Source organism: Haemaphysalis longicornis, unplaced genomic scaffold, assembly GCF_048455015.1.
Source record: "Haemaphysalis longicornis isolate Haplotype H1 unplaced genomic scaffold, Haemaphysalis longicornis Haplotype H1 scaffold_7, whole genome shotgun sequence".
In the NCBI taxonomy this organism is placed as follows: domain Eukaryota; kingdom Metazoa; phylum Arthropoda; class Arachnida; order Ixodida; family Ixodidae; genus Haemaphysalis; species Haemaphysalis longicornis.
Genome location: NW_027526422.1, coordinates 176,931,459 through 176,949,595, shown reverse-complemented (window position 1 = coordinate 176,949,595; position 18,137 = coordinate 176,931,459). Strand labels below are relative to the sequence as shown.

Sequence of the window (18,137 nt, the reverse complement as noted above, 5' to 3'; positions counted from 1 at the left end):
AATTAGCATATATAGTACATATAAATTTCCTGACAGGCTTTTAACGGCAGAATTTTTGAGGGGCTATTGATTTGTGTACGAGTAGACGGAACTGCGTCTCTGTAATCTTCTTCACAAATTGGAACTTAGAGGCCTAATTTAAGCTTTAATTAGCAGAGACTGAAAATGCTGCCAAACTAATATATTGTTTTCAGCGATGTCCTTCCCACAACTCATCTTTATTTCCTGCAGTTACAAGTAGACACATTTCTTGCAAGTAAAATAATTCTAAAGCTCGGTGCAACTAGTTATAAATGGTGCCAATGGCGATCTAATGTAGACGCCCCTACTCTCGGAGTGCGCCGCGCTCTCTAATATTGCTGACTATATAAGCGCCTCATGCAATGCGAGGCACGCACTCCAGAAATTAAGAAAAATTATTTTCTTATTTTTTTCTCGACGCATTTAGATCTTACATTTTTAGTGCCTTACCAAACTAGCACGTTGCATGATCGTGCTTTTATGGGTGTAATTGTATAAAAACACGTGTGTTGAACTTTCATGCATTCAAAATGTTTTTTTTTTCATATTCTTAGGCATTATTTTTGCTATGTGACTGTCGTCTTTTCTATTACAACACCGCCAACAATGACGTAAGGTCTTTGTAGGAATTCATCTTATTGAATGAACGTGTACCACACAAAAGCGAAAAGCCATTCCACTCGGTGAAAGGGGATATTCACCAGTGAAGCTGATGTCACAGAAGTTTGAACAAAGGCTCGAGGTTAAATTATTGTCTTGCGTTCTGCATACCGTGAGAACGGATACGCAAACATTTTATTGTCTTGATGGGTGATCCTTTTTTAATTTACTGGGTGAGTTCCCACTTTTCGTCGTAACGCCGGCGCCAACTTCGCCAACTGAACCATGCCCCTTAGGTCGCCATCCACGGCGCACGCACGCCTATCTCAGCGTCCAACCCTACCACTCGCCATGCACCCCGAACAACAGAGATCTCCAAGAGTGTAGCAATAGCCAGCAGTCGTGAATAAAGTCGCGGATGTTTGTTGATATGGCCTAGCTCAATGGGCCATCAACCGGGAGTAAAGGGTCCCATTTAAATTTGAAATGTTGCGTGCAACCTCTTTGGCACTGGAGGAAGAGGCTGCAATACCTCTATCGTTAGCAACCTGGCGTACTCTAACAATTATCACATAATAGAAAAGGGTCACTCAATATTTTATCTGCGCTGCTATTTTTCTGGCCTCATTCTAAACTCCCCGCAATTATCTCACTGAATCCGCGGTTGCCTGAGGAGGTATTTCCCCAGCTCCCAGCAGATCGTCGTTCTTCGTACATCGCAGTGTCAGGAGAATGTCCGTTATGGTTCCGTTGCATGGTGTGGTGGGTCAATGTTTTGCCTTTGACACGCCCCCGATAATACCCTCTCACCATCCTTGTTCAATGGAGTGGGTGATGATAGCCGTGGTGATGCGTCATAACGTATGTACGGGCAAAATCTTGCCTGAAACCAGGTATAAGTATAATAGATTAATCAAAGAGGAAACATTTAGCCCGTCTGTGTCAACACCACGCAACATAGAACTGGAACTCATATGACCATTTTATGCCACTTTATTCGACAATACCCAATGGAAATACGCCCGAGTAACTATTCACACGGAATTCTACTTAGGATTCCCGTTTGAGGAAATTGTAGGGAACGAGCGTACGTCTTCTTTATTATGCTGTCGCTTATTAACGTATTTAAGAAGATATCAGAAAATCTACAATTTATTGTGTAATGTCGCGTACAGCACGTGGTCGTCAAATCGCACAAGAAATGGTAAAAACGAACATTTGAGTGCCGTGTTGAACAAAGCATTGTTGCACCTTGTTGCACATTTCAAATAAAAAAGCCCTTCTAAAACTTGCTCGCATTAATTGCTGTAAAACTTGCACAGCTGTAGGATCAAGACATCCTTTATGGATGGTGTTTACTACGATTGGAACCTTTTCGTTTAAATGAGCAAATTTGTTCGTCTTTTATTCCGAACTTGTAGAAACAGCAACCATTTTACAGAAACAAGAAATTAGTAAGGCGAAACTGGGTGCAACGTTGTATCTAGAGTTGGTGTCACCGTAAAGCGCTTCTAAATACCTGGCGAGTCACAGGGTGGGAGTTTGAACCTCACGAGTATTTTTATTCTTGCTGGTATGAGTTACTGCATGCATGGCAGCATTGATTAAAAGGAGAACAATTGGCTACACACATTTCTAAGGAGCCCTACTTGTCCTACTGTGAGCGTACACTGTTTAATCCGGACACCTCGAAGCTTCAACAGCTTCAGCTCGAATATCGCTCCAGAGCTCCATAAGGGATGACGTCTTTTCAGCTTCGCGAATTCTTAATTCCATTATATGCAGTAGTTCTGGTGTGAAGTAGTCTCTCCACCCGCCCACTATGGCCGCTCGCACGATACCGTATTTGTTTTCGTCGCCACCGTACCCATCTTTACACTTGTTTTCATTTCTTGAGAACAGCTCTTGGATTTCCTTGTTTGGATTGTCCTTCAAGTCCATCACGACTACACTTTTCATTGATTCGGGTGATGACTGGACCAGCAAGTTCTCAAGCAGCTCTTTTTTGCTCTCCAAGTCCTTGCCATACTCCTCGCCCAAAAAGTACGCTAATCTTAGAACGACATTTCGTTTGTTCTTTTGGAGTTCTTCGTAGGTAACGAAAAACACGTTCGGTCTGTCTTTCAGTGCGTAGCCAGATGCCACGTGTGCGAAGTAGTCACCGTATCCGAAGTTTCCATCCACAAAGGCGTGGACGAATTCCTCAAACGTTGCATCCTGATATTCGTAGGAGCTAAGGTTTGTAGCCATATGGAAGAAAGAGACGCACACGTCCCAGGGATTACGAGCCACGTACACGTACTTGGCTTCTTCCGTCATCGTCTCGGTGCTCAATGGCAGGTGCGAGAAGAACGTTCTCATAGGTAGAGTTGGTGTCCAGTCCTGGCACCTTGAATACTCCAACAAGCGCATGTTGTCGGCGAATTCCTTGTAAGATGGGATCGGTTCGCCTTTCTTGAGGATCAGCTGAATGATGAACTGTACCCAGTGTGTTCCACTCTTCGGGAACGCGGACTCCAAGACATCTCCAGCTCTGGCTCTGAACTTAAGATTTTCTCGTAAGATATCCGGGTCAAGCCGTATGCATCTGGGGACGCCGTCGATTACCTGATGCTTTGGTTTCCTTCGCTCCATCGCCGAGGATGCGTGCCTGAAAGTAGATGATATTGTGTTGCCATAGGATTTGACAATTGATCAGTATGATCAGTTGATTAAACTTTTGTTACCTGTCATTAAGTTGTGAGAAAGACAACCTTATTGTTTTGCTCGAGTGGAGAGAAAGGTTTCAAGACAAACATTGTATTTAGATAAACTGCACTTTTAGTATAGTAAGAATCGGAATTAACCCGCAGTTAACACAAAAATATTTGGTCTAGGCCTTCCAGCCCTGATTTATTAATGAGCAAATAGTCAGAACATCTGTCAAATAAACATTTTATACCGAGCATAAATATCATTTTTGCGTGTTTTCCTAGACGTTATGACAATGAACGTACAGAAAAGTAATTAGGTTCGTAATGCGCGTATTTATAGATTTACGAGCTTAGGAATAAAACTATGACCTCCGTTTTTTTACCGTAAACGCCGGACGTGTTTTCACTGGAGCTTGTTCTTCCTCGTGGCTTCCTGTCTGTTAAAACGCAACAGCGGCGAACAGTGAGCGCCTGCTGGACTGATCTTTCCCCTACATTTTTACCTCTCTGTCCCCGGGGCATCTGCCCTTCTTACCTCCATAACGCAATTATATCTTTCTCTCTGTTTTGCTATAGGCGTCATTGAAGAACAATTCCCCAGAAAACTGGCGGTTTCGCTTTCGCTCCCTATTCGCTAGATGACCTTTTATGTGCTGGCGCCAGTTGACACCACCACGGCCGAAAGGGCTAGGAGCCGCTTTTAATTGGAATTGATTGTAGAGCCGTCAATCAATGAGAAACCGATGTTTTAATTTTGACCTTTAGAACTCTTCAATAAACATTGTGATTTGCATGTGGTAAAAACTCACGTGCAGGAAAATTGATTTATTGTGGACTTGCGGTAGTACCCGCTGATGACCGCGTGGGCCAATATATTAATGTGTATAACTCGGTTCATTTATTTGTTAGTTGTCATAATTGGCTAGTTTATCGTGAAGTGGTACAGACTCAGGAACTCCTGCTTGATGTCTATCCATGGGCTCCAAACACAGGCGCGTCGTGGTAATGCGAAACGCCTGGGACGCGTATTTTACTGCAACTCTCGCTAAACAAATTGCACCAAGATGGTGTGCTCAAGCGAATGAGTGAGTGAGTGAAAAACGTTTTATTGAGCCGGTTAACTGGGTGGGGTCCCTAATCCAGAAAGCCATGCAATGAGCGGGCAGCCTTCGCTCTGGAGGGAAAAGTGTCTCGACGTCCAGATCACTGCTTGGCACCAGGTTCTCCCACAGGTCATGGCTAGGAAGGGTGGATGGAAGAGGGTGGGGGTTGGGGTTTTGCTTGCACTCTAACAGGGTATGAGGACGCGTGCCGGGTTGTAAGTAGAACTTGAATTCGGCAAAAGATTGCGCTGGGAACATACGAAGGAGGCCGACAGCGGGAGTGAAGGTATTCCTACCCTTGAGAAGGGCTTACTCAGCAGGTATGAACGATGCTCATCGCTCACAGTTTTATGATAAGTAAGGCTTAGGTTTGGGCGCTTTGCGGGATCAACCACGCCACTCGCTTCGTCCGCTGTCGCGACAACGTAGTGTACGAGATCCCCCTCAGGTGCGGTGCAGTGTACGTTGGACAAACGGGGAGATATCTCAACGACCGCCTGAGGGAGCACGCGTATGCCTTACGCGTCGGCACCGGGAGCCACCTGGTTTCCCACTGCAAGAACTGCAAAAAGTGTGGGTGCAAACCACCTCTCCTTGAGAACACCAAGGTACTTAATCACTACTTGGAAGCGCGCAGGCGCAAAAGTTTTGAAGCTTACATGATAGCGAAAAGAGGCGACAAGTGCGTGAGTCAGCCCTCAGTTAGTTTGCTACAGAAGGAGCGCGACTACTTAGACGGGGCAAGTCAGAGATAACAGCATCAAAATATTCCCCTCAGTGCTGCATGCATTGTTAATTTGTCACTGGTTTTTTGTACTGTCCTTTTCCTTTTCTCTTTTTTTTGATTGATTCCAAAGGTGTGACATCGTCTGTGTTTTCGTATATATTGCAGAACGCAATAAAATACGCCGAGTTGCTAGTCAGCGCTTGTACTGTCTTTTTTACGTTCTGTCGTACGCGTCCTTGCGCTGTTTTTTCTAATTATGATAAGTAACCTGGGCTACCTATGGGAGGCGCGCGGTTGCAAGAAATCCCAGGAGATGGCGAGCACTATGCCTTTGCGCTTTTTACCGGCACGTCTTCTCTTTTAGATTTATTATAAATGGCAGGGCTTCTCCAGGAGGCGTGTGGTGGCAGAAAGTGCCAACAGATGGCGAGCGCATTGCGAACGCGGAAAAATTCAAGTGAATATCACTTGCAGAGGGCGGTATATTTAAAATCCTCGCTTGCCTTTCTATCCACATGTTAGGACAAAATCCTGAAATCGATTTTTGAGCAATTGGATGGGCAGCATTTCCAAGCAAAACCGAATTGGACATATTAGCGGGCTGTGTACTTGTTGAGGAATGTGTAGAAACACCCCTTTTTCCCAAAAAACCAGATTGTCCCTCTTAGTTGGGCGCCATAGTCAAATGTTTTATAACAGTGTTTACATACTTGAGTAAGTTGTTTATATCTGCAGAAACCAGTTTATTATCTCAAACGACCTGCGATAATAAAATTATTATCTGAAAAACTATTTCACCACTTTTCTCTTTCTCGGTGGTGTAATACTTAAAATCATCGTCATCATCATCATCATCATAAACAGCCTATTTGAGTCCACTGCAGGATGAAGGCCTCCCCCATTGACCTCCACCCATTTCTGTCCTGTGCTGCCCGTGTCCATTCCTTGCCGCCAAATTTTCTTCTTTCATCTCTCCATCGAGTTAATGGCCTTCCTCTTCTTCTAGTCCCGTCTCGCGCTGTCCATTCTGTTGTCCTTGTGGTCCACCTATTGTCCGTTCATCGTACTATATGACCAGATCAAGTCCATTTCTTTTTCTTAACCTGGACTATGACATCATCTATTGGAGTTTGCTCCCTAATCCAGTTAGCTCGTTTTCTGTCCCTAAGCGTTACCCCTAACATTATTCTCTCCACTGCACGTTGAGCGGACATCAGCTTGCTTTCTAATTGTTTAGTAAGTCGTCAAGTTTCCGCTCCGTATGTCATCACTGGCAGGACGCATTGGTTGAATACCTTTCTTTTTACGGATAGAGGCATCTTACTTTTCATTATTTCCGAGTGCTTGGCGAATGCACCCCATCCCAGTCCTATTCTGCGCCTGACTTCGTTTTCATGGTTGGGCTCCGCACTGACCATCTGGCCAAGGTAGTCATATTCTTGTACTTGTTCCAGTGTTTCGTCTCCTAGTCTAACAAAGGCGCGTTCAGCATGTTTATTTATCATCACTTTAGTTTTATTCATGTTTATCTTTAGCCCCACAGCGAACCTCTGTCACTTTAGTTCCTCAATCATGTTTTGGAGTTGCTCTGCTGATCCACTGGGCAAGACTATATCATCTGAAATCCTTAAATGGCTCAAGTATTCGCCGTTTATCCGTAAGCCTAAGTTTTCCCAGTCAAGCCTCCTGAAAACACTGTCCAGACATGCTGTGAACAATTTTGGTGAGCTGGTATCTCTTTGTCATACTCCCCTCCGGATCGGGAATTTATCACTTTGCTTGTGAAGTGTAATTCTGCCGGTGCATTCCTCATATATGTCGTCTAGGAGTCGTGCGTAGGTCTTCTCTATTCCTTGTCCTTTAAGGCGTCCATCACTGCGGCGGTGCTTACTGAATCGAACGCTTTTTCATTGTCTATAAATATCATGTAAAGTGGTTTATTATACTCTGCGCATTTTTCTATCACTTGGTTAATGACATGGTTGTGATCCATTGTGGAATATCCTTTTCTGTTCCCTGGGTTGTTTGAAGTCTAGGCTGGCGGTCATGCGGCTAACTATTATCTGGGTAAATAGCTTGTATACAACCGACAGAAGGCTGATGGGTCTGTAGTTCTTAAGATCTTTGTTATCTCCCTTGTTATGAATTGAATGTATGTTGGCGTTTTCCCAGGCTTTTGGTACTTTTAGAGTCCTTAAACATACTGACAATAGTTCAGCAAGCTTTTCGATAATTATATCTCCACCCTCTTTTAAAAGGTCTATGGTTATGCCATCGTCACCTGCAGCTTCCCCTTTTTTCATGCCCTTGAGTGCCTTTTCTACTTCCTCTTCCGTTACTGCTGGAACATCGCAAGCAACGCTTGTAGGCTCGGTACTTTATCTCGCTCCAGCTTCGCTGCCGTATAGCCTGGTGTAGAACTGTTCTGAGATTTTTATTATATCTTCCATATTGTGCGTAACGCTGCCCTGTTCATCTCTAAGTGCGTACATTCTATCTCTGCCAATACCCAGCTTCCTCCTTGTTCCCTTCAGCACTTCCTCCTCTTTCTATAGTTTCCTTGATGGCCGCCTTGTTGTACGCACGAAAGTCATTTGTTTTACTTTTGTTTATTAATTTTGATAGCTCCGCTTGTTCAGTTTCATCCACCGTACTCGACAATATCATCTTCTGGCGCTGCGAAATAAGTTCCTTTGTTTGCCTAGTTAGTTTTCCGGTTTTCGCCCTACATGCTGCTTCTCAGTAGCCGCTGCTGACTCCGTGATTGCTGTTGTTGGGTTATCATTTAGAGTGTCCACTCTGTCCTCATTTTGACCGTCCACAAGTGCGAACCTGCTCTGAAGGAGTTTTTTAAAAATACCCGCTTGCCTTTTTATCAGCATGTTAGGACAAAATCCTGAAATCGATTATTGCGCAATTGCATGGGGAGCATTTGCAAGAAAAACCGAATGGGATATATTAGCGGGCTGTGTACTAATTCAGGAATGTGTGGAAACATCTCGTTTTCCCGAAATCCGGATTGTCCCTATTAGGTGGGCGCCACAGTCAAATGTTTTATAACAGAGTTTGCATACTTGAGTAAGTTATTTATATCCACAGAAACCAGTTTAATATCTCCAATGGCCAGGGATAAAAAAATAATATCGGAAGAACGATTTCACCGCTTTAACCTTCTATCGATTGTGTAATATTTAAAATGTTCAGCAATATTGAGCTGCAACACCGTAATCACAACGTGCTTATGAAATATCAAGCCGTTCGAACCAGCAGTTTGGCTAGGGGTTGACATCACCTGTTAGGCCTTTCCGGCTCATCAGGCGTCTCATTTCCTAAACAAATTTGGCCTTTTTACCGGCGTTGCTCGGCGACATCCTTTAAATAGGTTGTCCGCATATGTAAGAGTAACATATGTTGGCAAAAACCAATTGGATAAATGAATCAGTGAAAGATTTATTGGAGTATCTTTAGGAACACCCATTTTATTTGGAATGCCTATCACCCCGATGGTGTTGGTTAGGGAGAAATCCTAGAAACTTTTTTTAGATAGTCTTAAAGGTATATATATCATAAGAAAAGACATCGATATGTGAACGGGCGAGCGACATAATCACAAATTTACGAAACCGCAATTTTGCCCGTTTGCTCTCATAGGAGTGCAATTTCCGAAAATTCCACCTTAGTGAGCCCCCTCGCTATAACGAAAATGTATTCGTGTAATTTCAATTCTGCGGAGCTACCAGCTTTGGCTGGGCGTTGATGAGTCAGGCAGTCACTCAGTCAGTCGGTCACTTCATTTTGTAGGTATAGATTTGTTTTGGTGAATATACAGAAGGCTCGAAGATTTGGGCGGGCGCTTACTAAACACACCATTGTCCAGCTTACTAAAATACAAAGAAAGTGCGCGATTCCGGGAAAAGTCTACTAATGCGCAGCCTTGTTACGCCCCTCGTCGTCATTCGGATTCTTAATGCCAAATTTTGCTGACTAGCCAACTACGCCGTTATTTTATTGTTTTAACCACTTCGTTGTGTATTTTTGCAATGATGCACGCTTACGGCATTATAGAGATAACTGTTTTATATTGCCAGTGGTGTGTCCCGCTCCCTTTCCGAGCATTTTTATTTTTGTAGAGCTTTCTGACTAGGCGCATTGGCTTCAAATGCTATTTTGTTACAACCTATTTCCATACATTCTTTCTTGGGTTTATAAATAAATAAATATATATATATATATATATATATATATATATCAATATTTATATATTGTAAGCGCTGGTTAGTGCCCCGACACCAGACGAATGTGCGTCCGGACAATCCCCCGGTAGTTGTACACGAACGGTATGTGCGAAGTACTAGCAGAAGGGTATGCGCCAGTGGACTCGTACTCCGGAGGCCTGTCTTCCACATGCAATCATGCTTCATCATCGTCATCAGTTGTCTGTCATCATCAACACCCGTCTGGGTTGTTCTCTGGGGCTCGCTCTCTGCCACGTAGGACAAGGCTCGCCTAATAAAGACGTTCCCCAAGACTACTGGTGCACGCCTTAAAATATATATATCTTGCTTTTTCAAAACTCCACCAGACCAATTAATTACGTTTGCGCTATTACAATCATTATATGCGTTCGTTACTCCAATTATTCATTTTCTTCAAAATGCACTGAGGAACGCGGTTTATCCGTTTTCGCAACTGTTACTTTGTTTCCGTTGTCCTTTTCGGGAACTTTTTAATTACGTCGTCGTTTGGGGAGGAGGGAGGGGGTTGAAAGACGCAGATGTGGTATTTACTGAGTTCATTTTTATACGATTATTTCAATTTAAACTTTCTCATTTTTATAAAATTTCCTCCACCTGTTACGTCCATTTACGCATTGATGACAATTAAAGGTGTTGGCTCCGCCAGTTGTACATTTTTGCGGCCATGCCATGCGTTCCATGGTTGCCGTGGCTCTTTCTTGTGCAGTTTTATTTTTGTATTTGTTTCTGTTTCAAATTTTAAAATGCGTGTGTTTATATTATTTATTCCCTTTTACAATTTGTACTGTTCTTTATACCTATTGTTTTTCAAAACAACGTTTGACAAATCATCTCACTTTAGCCAATTGAGTGTGTCAATTTAACCTCTGAATTATGCTGTGGGTATGTGGATGACTGTATTGTCCAAAATTTCATACGCTGTATTATTCTTGTACAATGTCCTAACTAATTTGTCTATTAAGTGTTTTTCGTACTAATCAGGTACATTTATTCAGAAATGTATATTTTGACGCTACTTTAAAACTGTGCTTGATATCTTCATCGGAGTTCCCCCGGACAGTGCATTGGAACTTCGGCACCTCCTCCTGTTTTGCGTTTGAATAATAAACAATAAACATACAATTTCAAGCAAAAAAATTCGGGCAATGTTTTTGTGTGCAAATGCAGGGTGTTGCACGAATGGGGATGAGAGAGGTGGGGCATGATGCTCTCCAGATAATGCTACCCGTTAAAAGGGGAAGCCGTGCGATCGTGCGTATGGGATAGTCGCCTTCTTTTAAAGACAGCACCGCAGCAGCGGAAATACCGGTGAAAGCCCACCAATACTTCACTGTGTCCGACGTGTGTTCTAGAACTGTTGCTAGCTTGCAGCATCACAGGAACCGCGCTAGATACTAGAAAGTAGAAGGAAGGAATACAGACAGTCCCACTGCAGCGGATGCTTTATTTGGTTGTCTCATTTGCCGCAGAAACACGAGTGCAAATCCTCGTGAACAACCAAAGTGTGGAGTCGTGTCGGGATGTCGCGATGCCATGGTGCGTTTTCACGTGCATGGTTGTGCATCGTCAATAATGGCCGGCGTTGTTGAAGACCCATACGGGCCCGAAATTTCCTGAAACACATTGTTCGTCATAGGACGCGAGCTACTGTGGATGCACGCCTTGGAAGATTGCCTATGTTGCCATGAGACAGAGCTGCATCATTGGCACGGTCAGGGAGTATTGAGGACCTTAGTTTCTTCCATATGCAAATAATTGCATTGGGTTTATTAAAATTGTAGTGTTTATAACCTGACGTTGATAGCGCTGCTAGTTTTAAACACTTTCTGGCATACCCTTTACTAATGTTGTAGTTCATTGCGTTGGTTCCCCTGCGTTTATGTCTAATAAGTACGGTACCTTGCCTCGAGTTATAAGAATCTTTCTTTGTTTCGTTTTGGATTCAAGCAGGTTTTTATATCCGCTGCTGGCGGTGGAGGACACGGTTCAGGCAGCCACCGGCTCGACAATGGTGATTTGTGTATTTGCTGGGTTTGTTTCTCTGGCGGGCGCTCTTAACGGCACACACCCTTGATACTAGTGATCGGCAGCCTTGACGGGCCGTTCTTCACGGCGGAGAACTCCGACAAGGTGACTTATGGCCTTCGCGATAGGACGTCGGAGGCCAGTGTTCATGCATAAGTAGATAAAAAGTTCCGGTTTCATTACTTATCTTTTTCTTTGATATGCATACTTGGTAGATAAAAGGCTCGTGTTTCTAGTTGCATTGCGAATCTAGAAACACAAGCACGTTTGGGAGTCTTTTAGTTCTGGAACGAACTGTGAACGTCGTCGGCTAAAATCACAGTCGACGAATAGGCAAAGAGCGAGAGAGCACGGAAGAGTTAATTAATTACAGAAAGGAACACATTTGAGATATATATATATATATATAGGGAGAGAGAGAGAGAGAAAGTGTGTGTGAGTGAGAGAGAGGCAGGCAAAGAGAGATTAAATGGAGCAAAAGGTCAAAACAGGCCACAAAAGGTCAAAAAGGTCAAAAGGTCAAAACAGGTGGAGAGCACGGAATGAATAACGAGTTTTAAAGAGCGACTCCTCATTAGCCGATCGAGGAACGACAGAGTGAATTGGCGGTGCGATGTTTGAGTGACGCCCCCTGGCTGTGACGTAGGCTAAGATACTCGCGCCGCTACCTTCTGTTACAATCCGCTTGTAAGGGGCAGCGGAGTCGTGCTAGAAATCGCCCGCTATGTAGCTGTAGTGAATAAAAAGCGTATTTCTAGTAATTCGGTAATTTTACCAGCTTCTGACATATGTGAATAATTTCAAGTTGCATCCGCACAAGTCCGCCACACAGATCAACTTTCTTCAGAGCATCGCTAGATGATCGTGCGTGGCTGGTCCTTTGTAGCTTATTTGCGAGGTTCAGTGATCAGAGCTCCCCTATAAGTATTCAAAATGTGTAGGCTTCTCTAAAGTATTTTGGAGATGCTCTTATCAAGACTGACCACTCTAATGCTACGCAGCAAGCAGCAAGCCCCCACACGCACATCGCACAGTAGGAAAAGAAATGGCTGTCTTCTATTCCTTTCATTGTTGTTGACTTGTATCGGGTGAAGGTTTTTTCTGTACCCAACGTATTAATTTTTCTTCGGCGTCATAAACGTCGTATTAGGATGTTTGGAGATGTTTGTAAGGCTCTCAAAGTTCGTGCGGATATTTTCTTCAGGCTGTGAGGTATACAGTACCTTCTTCACAAATTGGCTTTCGTTAAGGCTACGTGCAAGGAGGCGCCTATCCGCGGCGTGCTTTGTTTATTATTCACGGACAAATGCAATGAGAAGGTATGTTTTACGCCGCCGCTAAAATACGCAGACAACCTTGTCTAGAGTACTCAAAAGCGGCCTTTGTTCCCTGATTTTCTGTCGTAACCACCGTTATCACAGCGAAGTGACTCTGAACCCGGTCAGCTACGACCTGAATACCGTGTTGAAGGCTTGATATACTCGCTAACAAATGCAATAAATAGCATACGTTCCCGTTTCAAGTATGACAAGAAGCAAAACTGAGGAATATTTTCACGCAGCTAACATATGTGGCCTACTCGAGATGGCGTTCTATGAATTGAAAAACATCACTTCACTCTCTTGTCCTGCACCAAGGACCCCGCGCACTAACCAGCTCGATTTTACTGTTTAATTAAGTTTCCACGTCCTCCTACTCTTGCTCCCTTTGAGCGCAGTTTTACTATAACGCGTATCTGAATATCCGGTAGACATGGCTGTGGGAAATGCACCGAAGTATCCCCCCAGGTTTGAAGAAACACTGTGTTACTGTATTTCTACAGTAAACGTGACTCGTTTTCCTCAATAAGCCGCCATAGCGGTGAGAAGACTGGTATAAAACCAGCAGTCCACATACACACAGTAGGTAATTTACAATTCAACCTACATTTTTTTTTGCTGCCCATAGCGCATGTCGGCATACTTTCACGCCATGAAAACCTAAAGTGAGGTGATACAATACTTTCAAGCGTTCGGCAAGGTTGCAAAAGCGTATATATACCATTACCGGGAATCGTAATGCCTTCTGGCAAAGCCGACGGCCTCGAAGGCGCGTAATTTGTTTTCGACTTGCATTTATCGCTTTGCTCGGTTATTAGCAGATGGCTGTTCAATTTGTTCGAACGATTGCTGAATACAGAAGCTGACGCCTAGCTCCGACTTTTCTTACTCCGCAGAGGACCGGCTTCACAAGGAATGGGGTGACGTCGGCAATATTTCTTCCGGAGCGGTATCAAAAAATATAATAAAATTCACTCCTTGAGATGGTGTGTGCAATTTTAAGTCTTTCATTAGCATAAAATGTTCGCACACGCAAAATGTGGTGTCGACAAGCATCCAAAGCCAGCCGAGCGCAAAGAGAGAGAGATAAGACTTTATTCAAACAAGGGTTAGCGCAGCGAAAGCAGACGACAAAGCCGACGGAAGGGTCCCGCCCACACTCCCGCCGGGGTGAGCACGGGGAACGCTGGGTAATAGAGCCCTGTGGCCGCACCATCTACAGCTCCGTGAATGAAAAGCGCCCTCCGCCTCCCCAACCGTGTTGGGAGTTTTTTATCCCGCACGCTACGAAAGAACCGTTGGATGGTAGATGTAGAAAGCTTTGCTTTAAAAACGTAGCAGTAAAATGTTTTTATCATTGTTCCAAGCCTTTCGCCTTTAAAGCACACAGACAGAAATGACCCGAGATTTTTTTCTCACTGACAAAAAAGAGTTCTATATAACATGTCGCAGATGTTTATATTGTCCAAACTATTCTTGTAGTAATAGCCCAATGGAAGTCTAGAAAACCTTTGCAGCTAATATATTACTTAAACTGTGTTGTCATCATTCAGAGTGACGGAAAATTAACAAAACAAAGTACTATTTCCCCCGAAACTGGTGCAATATTTACAAAACAAAGTACTATTTCCCCAAGACTGGTGCAATATTTCAGGTAAGATGACCGGAGAACCATAAGCTTGTTTTTTTGTGAAGCTAGGAAAGCTGCATGGCACATGGGCAACGGTGCGTCAACATTTACCGACCTGGACGTTTGCGCGGCGGGAAAGGCAGATAGCAAGAAGAAAAAAAAGTGGGAAAAAGAGCGGGAGAAATTTCGCATTCAAAATTTACGTTACATACTTTATCTTCTTTTGTTCACAGATTTCCTGCTTGTATGTGGTGAAGACGCCTTTCTTTGTACTGGCGAGTGACTACTTACATTGTAGGCACGAATAAGCCACAGTAGCGCAGATAACATGTTCCAGTGACACGTAGGAAGCGCGAAAACAGTGCTAAATCAATCAACCCAACTTGCCAACTTATTTGGGGATACGCATCTTAGGGGCTCGGGTTGTAGGCGTCTCATGTCGTCATCATCGTAACCGTCATCTCATGTAGTCACGGTACTAAAAGACCTAAACACTCGGTTTCGCCTCGCGCTGGAATGTAACGCGTATAACGAACACCAGGACACTCGTTTACGCTTCCCGCTGGAAACCTTCGTGGTTCAAAGACACGAGACTTGTACAGCAATGCTGTACACCTCTACCCCACAACGGTTTCATCTCCGCTGGCAAGAACGCGAAGGCCCCAAGAATACACTTAAGAACTGCATGCTTGGCCCCTCCCCAGGGTTCATATTAGTAGCGACGGCCGGAGATTTTCTTGTTCGAAACAGGTATACAGTAACAACACCTAACAAAGATGATTTAATACACAGTGGTAAGGTATATCTCAGTAAAAAAAGTAAAAATATAAGTGTTGGCTGTACCTTTGACGACACCTTCTAAGTATAGCCCGTGTTTCCGGAGAAACCCAAACAAATTTGAAAAACAGTTGCGGGTAACACATTTGTCTGTCCGGACTTGCGGTAAACGCAAATTTTAGAGACCACGGAATAAAATAACGTGGTGTTCGAAGTTAGCACTTGGTACTCATCGATATCTTATTGAGACCGCTGGAAGTTCCCCCTGATGGCGATTGGTCCGAACAGCTAGCGGTCCGAGCAGGGGCTTCAGCTGCGTATTTTAAGCTGCCTTTACTGTAGAAATGTAGTTGTTTTTCTTTCACACTGAGGACAAGGTCCAGCCCACGACTGATTTCTCAAAGTAGCCAAACTAAGAAATCCCGAACTTTGGTTTATACATGCCATTTTAGAGAATTCTCACTGTCCAATGATTACTCGCTATTGGCTGGGGTTTTAGGGGCGAACCCCCTTAGGGGCTCGAACTTTTGGCGTCTCATGTCGTCGTTGTCGTAATCGTCGTCTCATGTAGTCACGGTGTTAAACACCGGGACACTCGCTTATGCCTTGCGCTAGAACGTTTCGTGCTTGAAGAAGAGGAGAATCTTACAGCAAAGCTGCATACCTCTACCCCTCAACAGTTTCGTCTCCGGGGAGAAAAACGACAAGGCGCCAAGAATACACTTATTTAGTTCATCCTTCGCCCCTCCCCGGGTTTCACTTTAATGGAGATGGTCCGGGGATTTTCACATTCCCTCCCGTGTTTTGCCGTGCGGTAGGTTGCATAAATTTATTTCGAGTTTATTTCAACGCCCGTGATTTGAAGAAGCAGTACACAAAAGAGGGGGATATGAAACGCAGAGATAGTGAGCAACGTAAGCACAAACTTCAGTAGCTCCTTCAAATATGCATTGTTTTGCAGCAGTTGTGCTACTCCGGTATATTTAAGCTACGACCGCCACTATGAGTGCATTCTCTCAAGCTGTCTTTCCTCGTTGTCTGTTCTTTAGGGAAACGTTGAAACGGCGTTCTGAATGTTGGGAATAATCAATCGAAGAACCAGCGCTTCCATTAGATACAGAATCCACTCAAAGTATGCTTACCTATATTACATCAGGCTGTAAAGACGCAGTAGCCGCACAATTACATGCTCTGCATTCAAGTATTTCTCCTTGGGTGTACGTGTGGTTTTGCAATGAACCCTTTCAGTAAGTTAAAAGCCATTCGAGGGTTTGTATGTGTTCTTGCATAAGTTCATAAGCGCAAAATTAAACTTGGAATTCTCGAGATGTACTAGTCACGAGACATAAAGGCTGATCAGCATCGATTTTTGGTTAACATGATCGCTTGCGGCTTTGCGAACTGAAACCACGTTTTTTTGTTTAATTTATATTGGCTAAATTGTATATTCTACAACCACCAACCCCGTCCGAATTTTACAAAAAATAAACTCCAAAAACGCGGTGCCGCACTCATAAGAAAAAAGTGTCGTGGAAATAAATATGAAAATATTTTTACGCATGCTCGAATTCTTAGGTACGTAGTGCATATTTTGTTTATCCTCTCACGAGATTTCTTTCCCTGTTATCGCTAACTTACAGCGAATATCAGGCTTGTATTCCAGACATTGACTCCTCAAAACACTATTCCGCTCAATGAGAAAGGGTAAATATCATAATCACGACCAAGAACGCTAAAGGGTTTCCTTTATAAACTATGTGCGACGCTGTGGGTCGCACTAACTTTATAAATACACGTATTCTGGTATCTAACTCCACAAACTCCATTAAGTGCGCGTTATTACTCTCTCAACACGACAAACAAAAAACCTTCCAATGTAAGTATGCATACTAAAAAAACTGACAAAATATTCACCTTACCTCACGCTTGCTTGTGCCCTCGCTTGTCGTCGTTTTGTTGCAGGTGTAGATTTATTTCATGAATCCGTTTAAACTCGTCCAGCTTTCACATCAGCCACTTTTGGGGTTCTAAACCTGATAAGCCGCGTAAGGGCTCAATAAAGGTGTATACACAAGATACTCTTTGGCATCGAGCTGGTGCGCTGTTCTTGCAGGCACGGCGCGTAGTGAACAAGAAGTGCAGGCTCTTCTTCCTACATATGGAAATGATCAGCAAAGTTTTCGCGAATCGCGCAAGCAAGCACGCAACCTTAGTGCTCTATAAAACTTTTCTCCGCATCTGTCCAGCGGGCACAGAGACTGGGGCACACTTAATGCGGCACTTTCGCGAGAAGCATTCTTGACGCTGGAATGTAGCAGAAAAACTTCAGCCCACAACAGCAACGCACACAACGCCTTATCCGGACGTAGCCGTTCTACCAAAGGCTATTGTTCTTTCCGCGATACCCGAACCAAGGCCTGAGCTTTCTGATTGTATGAAAGCTTTGACAAACAACACAATGCCTCATGATTGCTGCGATTATCGAGGAGACAACGCAGGCTCATCGAAGCAGCAGACCGTGTTCAGGTATCTGTAACGCGAACAAAGTTCGTAAAGCCAGAAGAAGAAAAAATGGCCGCGTATCTCTTCGTCTCGTTGCAAATGTCGACGAAACACGATAGCTGACTGGAGCCCCTGTCAAGTAAATGCCTCCCTTCTCTTTGCCGCTCACCTTTCATGCTGTTCCTCTCCCGTCTCGTTACTCCCAAGATAACACTCTAGACGTATGCTCAAGACAATTTATATTTACCGCGTTGCAGTTTTCCGAGTCGGGTGCATCGATGCCAGCGCTGCCGTACGGCGGAGACGCGTGGGAATCGAGTGACCCTACTACTATGTTTACAGAAGAACGTTGCCCTAGTCCACGAACGTGCCAAGCGCAAAGTGGAGCCTATCTAGTAGTAGCTTCGTTTGCTGTTGCCCTTTAATTTAATAAATTCCGCCAGGAACTATATTAGCACTGGCAACAACAGGCGACGCTTTTCTG

The 18,137-nt window shown here is 43.9% G+C and overlaps 1 protein-coding gene across 1 annotated transcript; it reads right to left on the bottom strand.

Moving 5' to 3' along the window:
- Positions 1 to 1,765: 1,765 nt before the first annotated feature.
- On the bottom strand, positions 1,766 to 17,506 carry LOC144145575 (amine sulfotransferase-like). The gene is made up of 2 exons (XM_077677226.1): positions 17,071 to 17,506; positions 1,766 to 3,271 (listed from the first exon to the last, which is right to left on the bottom strand). Exon 2 carries the CDS (start codon positions 3,253 to 3,255, stop codon positions 2,296 to 2,298), a length of 960 nt encoding a protein of 319 aa, XP_077533352.1. The 5' UTR covers positions 3,256 to 3,271; positions 17,071 to 17,506; the 3' UTR covers positions 1,766 to 2,295.
- Positions 17,507 to 18,137: the final 631 nt, after the last annotated feature.

Coding starts and splice junctions, on each gene's coding strand:
- LOC144145575 (XM_077677226.1), bottom strand. CDS start 3,255: ATGGAGCGAAGGAAACCAAAGCATCAGGTAATCGACGGCGTCCCCAGA.